General features: G+C 45.4%; 1 protein-coding gene across 5 annotated transcripts in view; it reads left to right on the forward strand.

The window, feature by feature from the left end:
• GEN1 (GEN1 Holliday junction 5' flap endonuclease) overlaps positions 1–8699 on the forward strand; it is a 58537-nt gene that overhangs the window by 42391 nt on the left and 7447 nt on the right. The window contains exon 15 of one of the 5 annotated variants that reach the window (XR_001360163.1): positions 4545–4567. The exons of 1 other annotated variant lie outside the window; for it this stretch is intronic. Coding sequence is in view for 3 of the 4 variants with exons in the window: in XM_014531597.1 (XP_014387083.1) it covers positions 8302–8407 (106 nt within the window). In the remaining variant the exon portion in view is untranslated. Of the gene's footprint in view, positions 1–1109; positions 1219–2026; positions 2209–4544; positions 4568–8301; positions 8408–8699 lie in introns of those variants that run through there. 3 more of the 5 variants (XM_014531597.1, XM_014531600.1, XM_014531598.1) reach the window with 3 other exon arrangements.

An 8699-nucleotide genomic window follows, 5' to 3' on the forward strand; every position in this document is an offset into this window, starting at 1 on the left:
CATCAGTTCTCTACATTGTACCAGGTACACATTTGAGAAAGGGTGGTTCCAGGTCCAGAAGACCTGGGGCCCCTAGTGTGGTGTGTTCAGAGTCATGTAGCTCTTATTTATTGAATACCAAAATACATCAAGTTATTTTTAACATTCCCAACAGCCGCAATCATCTTGAAAGTTTCCTTTATTATTTACCTTTTTGGTCGTTGTTGTTAAGGGAACAGGAAAATGAGGCTCAGAGAGGTTAAATAACCTGCCCAGAAACACTGATAAGTAGTGGAGACAGAATTAAAACTCAGGTCTGAGTGTCCCCCAACCTATGACCTTTTCCTTAAGCCAGGCTGACTCTAGTCCACAAGCCTGGTTATTATAGGCAGCTCCGCTAAGACCCTTCCTGGCAAAGCATATCCTGCATTCCAGTTTTCTTGCTGGTGTTATTCTGGAAATAGCCCAATAAACGTCACACTTTGATTTACTCAGGACAGACTTGCAGCTGTCTTTTCCTTTGCAGCTCTTCTCAGGCTCTGAGGCTTTCCTCTCCTGGTCTTGCACCCTGGCCGCCACAGCTCGCAGCTGCATCCCTTAGTTTGGCACCATCATCTGCAGCCCCATAGGATTTGCTGAACAGAGCTTCTCTCTGACTCACAGAAACTCCGTGGGGAACTAGCTCAGAATCGCAGACTCTCACATTTTTGCAACTAGAGGGGATCCTAAAAACCATCTAGGAAACAGAGGTTCAGAGAATGTCTCATACAAAAGTAGCTGACATCAGATTTATCAGAATACTACACATTTGCTAGGTTAAACGTGATAGATAAAGGACACAAGTCACATTAACAACTCTGTGTGCTAGGTGCTTTGTCTTGTTTAATTCCTCTACAAGCCAGTGAGGTACAATTAATTATTATCCACATGTTACAGCTGAACTGGCTCAGAGAAATAGCTGACTGAAGGTTCTACAGCAAGCATGTCCAACTCGTGGCCCGTGGGCCACACGCCTCGTTTATTTGGCCCGTGTTAGCTTTTGAGTTTGACATGCTTGCTCTACAGTAACTGTGGGACCGGGATCTGAACTCACTGGACTGTGGAGAGCTCCGCTCCTTCCCTTCCCACAGCCCGCGGTGGGGTGTGATGAAGAGTGCAAACATACCCTGGCCGAAGGGACTGGCCTGTGAAATTTGCTTCTGAGCCAAAGAGCCAAGAACCAACAGAATGAGGAGATGAATACGATCATTTGTGGGCTCACTGAGGTCAGGTCTGTAATCTAAAACCATCTGGCATTCACCAACAGCCTGAGTGGTACTTTGACCACGAGGGCTTCCGCTGGGAAACAAGAACTGCTTGTCTACCTGCAGCCTCCTCCCAAACTTAGATTGTCTATTACAAACTAGAAGATTCTGCAAGTTCCCTCTATCCTTGGAAAATCCATCCCCCACCCTCAAAGAGGGGGCCTTCAGAGTACCAAATTGGGAGCTGTAAGAAAGTTGTTGCTGGTGCAGTCTTCCTGTTGAGGTTGAGAGATCAGGTTCAAAGCTCAAGCCACAGCTTCCCCACCTCCACTCCCTGTCCCATCTCCAATCCCTAGAGGGAATGCTCTTGCCCTCCCCGCCTCCCCCGCCCCCCACAGAGGTTTTCTGTAAAAGCCTCTAGATTGTGTTGAGCTGGGGGTCAGGTTGGGAGTTGGAGGCATCTTTTCTGCTCTCTCCAGATAGATTCCTGGGAAGGTGCCTCTCCAGAAAGAATGGCTATGGAAGCAGGCATCTTCCCTCCTGAGCACACAGGGTAGATACTGGTGTGGGCTGGCCAATTCCTAAGAAAGCTCTTTTCTTAATGATTCCCTCCTGTCAACCATGTAGCTGTGGTCCCATGTGTTCAGAATAACAAGGGTAAGAGATGATCCTGGTCCAGTGACTTCAATCTTACCCAGCAAGCCCTGGCCCTACCACAGTTGCTCTTGGGGTGCAACTCACAACCCATTCCTACCAAAACATTTTTCCTGACCATCTGTCCATACTAACATCTTTCTCCTCAGAAATGATATGTACCCACACATAACTATCAGGAGGATAAATTGTCATCAGTGGCATTTAGCTGTGCCTGGAGGGATGCCTTTGATCACAGAACCTACATAGACTTTTCTGCATCTTGATATTATCCATTCTGGAGCAAATAGTGGACCTGCTAATGACAGTGTTACTAAAGATCCCAACTTGGCCTCATTTTGCTAGCTTGCAGGTGATGACATTTTCTCTTTTTAAATATATTTTTATTTATTTCAGAGAGTAAGGAAGAGGGAGAGAGAGAAGTATCAATGATGAGAGAGAATCATGGATCGGCACTGTCCCCCACTGAGGATAGAGCCTGCAACCTGGGTGTGTGCCCTTGACCGGAATTGAACTCGGGATGCTTCAGTCTGCAGACTCTATCCACTGAGCCACACCGGTTAGGGCAACATTTTCTCTTTTTAGAAAGCACTCCTCATTGGTAGCAATCCATCCAGCAGTTCTTAGCCCTTCTTTGAGTGATAAAAACCTTTAAAATTTTATGAAATCTGTACATCTCCTTACCAGTAAAATATACCTGGGCACATAAGTGTTACGTCATGTGCTATATTGGACACTCGGGAATCCCATCCCTGACCTCTCTCACACTGCGGACCACTGTTCTAGAGTGAGCACCCTGGTCCAGGGACCTCATCTGATTCCCTGTACATCTCCAGAATGCAGTGGAGTTTCTGGTAGATAGTAGATACAGTACTTGGGAAATGTGTGTTGCAAGTTGAATGGATGAATTAATCTGGAAGCGAGTTTGTGAGAGCAAAGCTGGCTTGGTGATACCCTGGCCCCTGGTCAGAATGTCATTGAGTGACACTGTGCGTGGTCAGGTGGGCTTTGGATCCCACTTAGAGCAACACTGCTGTAGATCAGAAGGGGTGTGGGGGCTGAAGAAAGAAAATAAGGAAAATAATGCTATTTGGGGGCACAGATCCAATAATCAGAACATGGGCAGGATAATCTCTCTTTTTCTCTCTCTCCTCACTCCATTCTCTCTCTCACTCTTATTCTATCTTCCTTCTTCTAATCTGCTGTGGTTATCAAGAGCTTTTGAAAGTACAAAGAGCTTTTGATCACTCTTCAGAATGATCAAAGGTTAGCTAGTTGTCACACTGGCCAGAGCCACTGAACAAGTACCTTTGGTGGTCACTGAGATGAGTCTGAGCCCACAGAGCCCTCCTGTTCTGCTCCCGCAGACGGGAGACCCACAGAGCAGCCCAGGACCTGAACTGTTTCCCCGAGTCTGTATTTCAAGTGCTTCGCCCCAAAGGACATATAAAAGAACGGAAGATGCCAAGGCTGTCTCTGGCCATGGATTATTGGAGAGCCCACCGAGGCTGCCTTTCAGAGGCACAGGCATGACCATTTGCAGCTGGCATTGTCAAACAGTTTCCTGGGCTGGGGCCCATGAGCAGTGGGACCACCATTCATGGAGCTGTGTGAATCATGGATGTCTGGACCTCATACCCATAGATCTTGTCTCAGAAGGCTTGGGGTGAGCCCAGGAACCTATACTCTTTTAGAACTACCAGGAAATTCTGATGGGGAATCAGATTTGGAAACTCTAGGACCGTGGTCGGCAAACTGCAGCTTGAGAGCCACATGCGGCTCTTTGGCCCCTTGAGTGTGGCTCTTCCTAAGCCTTAGGAGTACCCTAATTAAGTTAATAACAATGTACCTACCTATATAGTTTAAGTTTAAAAAATTTGGTTCTCAAAAGAAATTTCAATCATTGTACGGTTGATATTTGGTTCTGTTGACTAATGAGTTTGCCGACCACTGCTCTAGGAGGACTGTAGCACCACATTATCTGTTCAGTCCTCCAACTGGCTGACCTCACAAATTCCCTAAGATCTGGGTGTGGATGCCTCCAGGCCTTATCCCTCTAATTTTATTTTAAGACCTAGTTTGTTGTCATTTTTCCAGGAAGTCTTCCTGGGTCATCCAACAGAAATTTATCTCTCCCTTCTCTCTCCTCCCATGACACATTTCCAGTGTCTTTATAGCAGTTTATATACTGGCCCCTCTACTCATGACATTTTCCGTCTGCACTATGCAATGGAAATATAATGCCAGTCACATATACAACTGTTAATTTTCAAGTAACCATGTTTTTTTTCAATTACAGTTTACCAGTTTACATTCAATATTATTCCATATTAGTTTCATAGGCAATCATGTACTTTATAGAGTAGTCCCTCCAATATTTCAAATATCCTCCTGGCTTCATACATAGTTATTACAATATTATTGAACATATTTCCTATGCTGTACTTTACAGCTCTGTGACTATTCTGTAATTACCAATTTGTACTTTTGAATCCCTTCACCATTTTCACCCAGCCCCATAATCCCCCTTTCTTCTGTCAACTGTCTGTCTATGACTGGTTCTATTTTGTTTGTTTATTTTGTTCTTGAGATTCCACATATAAGTGAAATTATATAGTATTTGTCTTTCACTGTCTGACTTTTTTCACTTGTCATAATACCCTCTAGGTCCATCCATGCTGTTGCAAAAGGTAAGATTTCATTCTTTTTTTATAACCAAATAGTATCCCATTTTGTACATGTACCACAGCTATCTTATCCACTCATCTATTAATGGGCACTTGGGCTGCTTCCAAATCTTGGCTATTGTAAATAACGGTGCAATGAGCATGGGTGCATATATTCTTTCAAATTAGTGTTTTGGGTTTCTTTGGATATATTCCCAGAAGTGGAATGTCTGGGTCATAGTCTAGTAGCCATATTTATCGAATGGAGTTAGGTAAAATAATTGTACTAACATTTTTGTTAATGTTTGATTTGTAAACATTGTGAAAGAATGTTTGATTCAACATATTCAAAAGGTTACTGCAACATGTGCCCAATATAAAATCATCTGTGAGATAGTTTACGTTAGAAAATGTAAATTTTCTGTATTTTACACTGACTGCACATCTCAGCTTTGGCCACATGTCACGGGCTGACAGCCGCATGTGGTCCTGGAGGCCATATTAGCACAGTTCTGGTTCTTTGAGTTCAAGTCTGTGACTTTTGCTTTAAGTTCTTTAGAACTTTAAGGTCCACTCCCTGGGCCCACTTTAGGTGCTTAGAAAATATTTGAGTCATTTCAAATGTGAATTCCTCTTGGAGAGTATCCTTTGATGTTTTTTGTTTCTTTGTTGTCTGTTTGAAGGCACAGTCTCTTTGGAGAAGATATAGTATCTGTTTTAAGGAAGGGGAAGCAATCCAGAGCAGGTTTTATTTGAGAGGAGTGGGGGTTGGGAGAACCCCAGGGGCACAGTGCATTAAGAGAGCAGGAGGTAGTGCAGCCCAAGGGGTGGATGTCAGAGTAACTTCTCCATTGTGCACTGTGGGATCGAGTGCCGTACACGTACATGGGAGGCCCTGGTGGCTCTGCACCGTGCTCAGCCTCCTCTGCGCAGGTTCCCTTGGGCTGCCTGGAAAACATCGTCTGCCAGAAGATTTGTTTGGAATGTAATGTGAGTCCCCAAAAAGAGCTACAGGAAGAACATGTTCTCAGCAAAGATTTTTTTCCAAAAACGGGTTGAACCAGTTTATACCATTCATGACCACAGGCTTCCCATGAGAATTGCCTGGCTTACCTCATAATTCACCCATAGTTGAGTTTGTCAAAAAAGAATTGTCTCCAAGAGAGTGCCCTCAGATACAAGATCATGGCTTTCCAGGGAAGAGAGAGCTCTTAAAGAAATCAGAGTTCTTTCCCGAGGTCCTCTGAGGTCAGGTAATCAGTGTATAGAAGTAGAAGGACTGAAGTTTGGAACTCCCCAGGCTGATTGTCACTCACAGGGTAATACGTTTGCTCCATACATAAGGAGGGGCAGACCGTGGGCTGGATCACATCATTCCCAGACGAGGCTCAGGATGTGGTGACAAGGACCCACTTTGGAGAGGAACACCCCTATCTTCCAATGTCAGCTCACCCATTATCTGGAACACTCAGATATTACAGATCTTAATTTGTACACTTCCTAGTAGGGACTTTTGGTGGTTTATGCAAAGCACTGTAACAAGTGGTTAAGGCCTTCGCCCACTAGCATGTGAACTTAAGGGAGTTACTTTGCCTCTTTTAGCCACGGGTTCTTCACCGTGAAATATGGGTAGTAACAGTCCCTACTTCCTAGGGTTGTGTGTTGATTAAACTGTGAGATAAAGGACTAATCAATGCACGAAAAGTGCTCCATAAAAGTTCATAATGATTTGAAAATTAAGCCCCACATAAACCAGGATAATTTAAAGTAGAAAAGTGAGTTCTAAAAGAGTAAAGAAATCGATATTTTTCAAGTAAGAGGATGCTGACTACACACCATTGTACAATAAGTGATGGGCAGCTGAGGGTAATGAGAAGGAAGGAAGCCTCTCATCTTAGTCCCCGGCTCTTAGTCTAGTTGAGTGGACTAAACTGTAGGAGGAAAACCTGTGTTAGCCTGTGAGGCTCCCACTGTAAGAACACCGGAGGCCACAAGAAGCTGACTGGTAGTCAGAATAGACCAGAAAGAACAATTAGGATTTGGTTAGGCAGTGGGATGGCACCACTCACCCGAGGCAGAAACCTATATGCTAACCAAGGCATAGTAATGGGATGAGCTGCCTGTCTTCCAAGGAGAATGATGGAGGAAGGGGAAGGGTGAGGATGAAATAGGAAGCTTTAGTGACAAGTAAGATGGGTAATAAGATCAAAAGAGAAAACAGAACAAGGGCTCATCAGCAGGCATAGGCCCTACAATATTGGGAAAAAGATGCTGAGATCCATAAAATGGCAACAGCTTATATTGTGGAGAAGAGATGGGAAGGAAATGGAGGGGAGCAGGGAATTTATCTCCAATCCCATTGTCTGTTCCATGGCACAGACACCCCGAGGGCTCCCCAGCTCTGCCAGGAACACTCTCCCGCAGTGCCTGTCACGAACGCCGGTGACTGACAGGATTGTGCCCCCTCGAAGACTCTGCTTCCCTTTCTTAGGAATGCCTAGGAAAAGGCTCATCTAAGGCACGTACCTTCTCTCTGCCTGGCTTTCTCACCTGTCCTTGCCAAACCTGGCCTTCCTATAAGGAATAATTAGGTAACATCTTCAGGACGTTTTGAGCTACAAGAAGGGAGGACATTGTGCACACACGTACAGGCATGGTTATTTTCGCAGGATTCCGTTTCCTCTCTTTTCTTTGAATCCATCTCCTGGTAACAGCTGTCTGGCTCCCTAAAGCCAGCAACAGCTGCAATAATGAGCCCACCATTTGAGCCAGGGATGACACAGGCTCAGCCCTGAGGTGCAGCTGTTCTTTAAAGCCTAGTGTCTCGACCCTCCCCCTGGCCTGGAGAACAAAGAGGGCCATTCATTAACCCCCCCACATTTCCAGTTTTCACATGGGGGGATCCCCTATTCCTTTTACCAGTGGTGCAGTCTCGTAATTCTGCCACTTATGCATAGTTTTGCCATAAGAACACTCGAGATGCCTCTCTGAACTTTAGTTTCCAGTTCCAGTGGAGATGACACCATTATCCACATCTTGAGGGGGTTATGAAGTTCCCAAGATGTAATAGATATGAAAATCTCCTACAAACTATAAGGCACTGCTCCCAAAGTAGTTTTTATTAAGGTCCTTGTTCCTGAGTTTAACAAGTGAAAAAAAATTACTGGACAATATAGGACAGTGAAATAAACTGTCTGAATTGGACTGTCCACATAAGTGGTCACAGGAGTGAGGAGGCACAGAGGGTTTCTGGAGAAGACACTTGGCTGGACTTAGGGACTGGTAGAACCTGAAGGGTTAAGGGAGAGGAAGGGACATTTGGGGGAGGGACATAGCCCAGGTAAAAGGCAAGAAAAAAATGTGTTCAAGGGACAGTGCAGAGCCTTCCTGGAATGGGGCAGAGAATGGGCACATAAAGTTGAAGGGTCGTGACAGGCAGGGATGTTGTCAGGAGAGGTTTGAGTGGCATGGAAAAGTCAGGGAGTTATAGAGTTGATCCTGCTCCCTGAGTCCTGTGGCTTATCCCTATTTAACAGTCAAGACAAAGGGGCCTGTACGGGACATGCTCTTGGCTTCCAGGGGCCAGGCTCAGTAGCTTTTGGACCCCTGCAGGTCTTCATCTGTCCAAGCCAGCGGCTCCCCACTTCTCTGCTTATTCAAAAAATAGATTATCCAGCTCCAGCCTAGACTTACCAAATCAGAATTCTGGGAGAGGGGCCCAGGAATCCTTCTGAAAATAAGCTTTCCTCTCTCCCCAGGTGTTCTTGTCCTTGTGGAATTGTGGGAATGCTGTGCATGTGACCCTGATGACTCCCTGCGCCAGGAGCCTCATCCACGGGCGGGCTTCCTATGCTGATGAAGGAGGTGACTGCTCAGTCTACAGAGGGCTGGGTAGAGTCACCCGTGCTCTGTGCCCGACCCAACTGTGACTGAGAAGACTGGCACTTTCTTCAGGAACACCTTTCTCTCTTTCATCTTTCTTGTTGCCCTACCCTGAACCTCCTTCCCATTTCTTTCTCCCCCATGCAAGCTAAATGCAGAGCTCTATCAAGGACTTAGTAATCCTCATGTCCTATTTATCAATGTTCTGTTCTCTTTACAAGAGTATTCCCCCCAATCACCTTCCTTCCTCCCCTCCCTTTCTTCACCCCTCCCT

This window comes from Myotis brandtii, unplaced genomic scaffold (assembly GCF_000412655.1).
Source record: "Myotis brandtii unplaced genomic scaffold, ASM41265v1 scaffold813, whole genome shotgun sequence".
Classification (NCBI taxonomy): domain Eukaryota; kingdom Metazoa; phylum Chordata; class Mammalia; order Chiroptera; family Vespertilionidae; genus Myotis; species Myotis brandtii.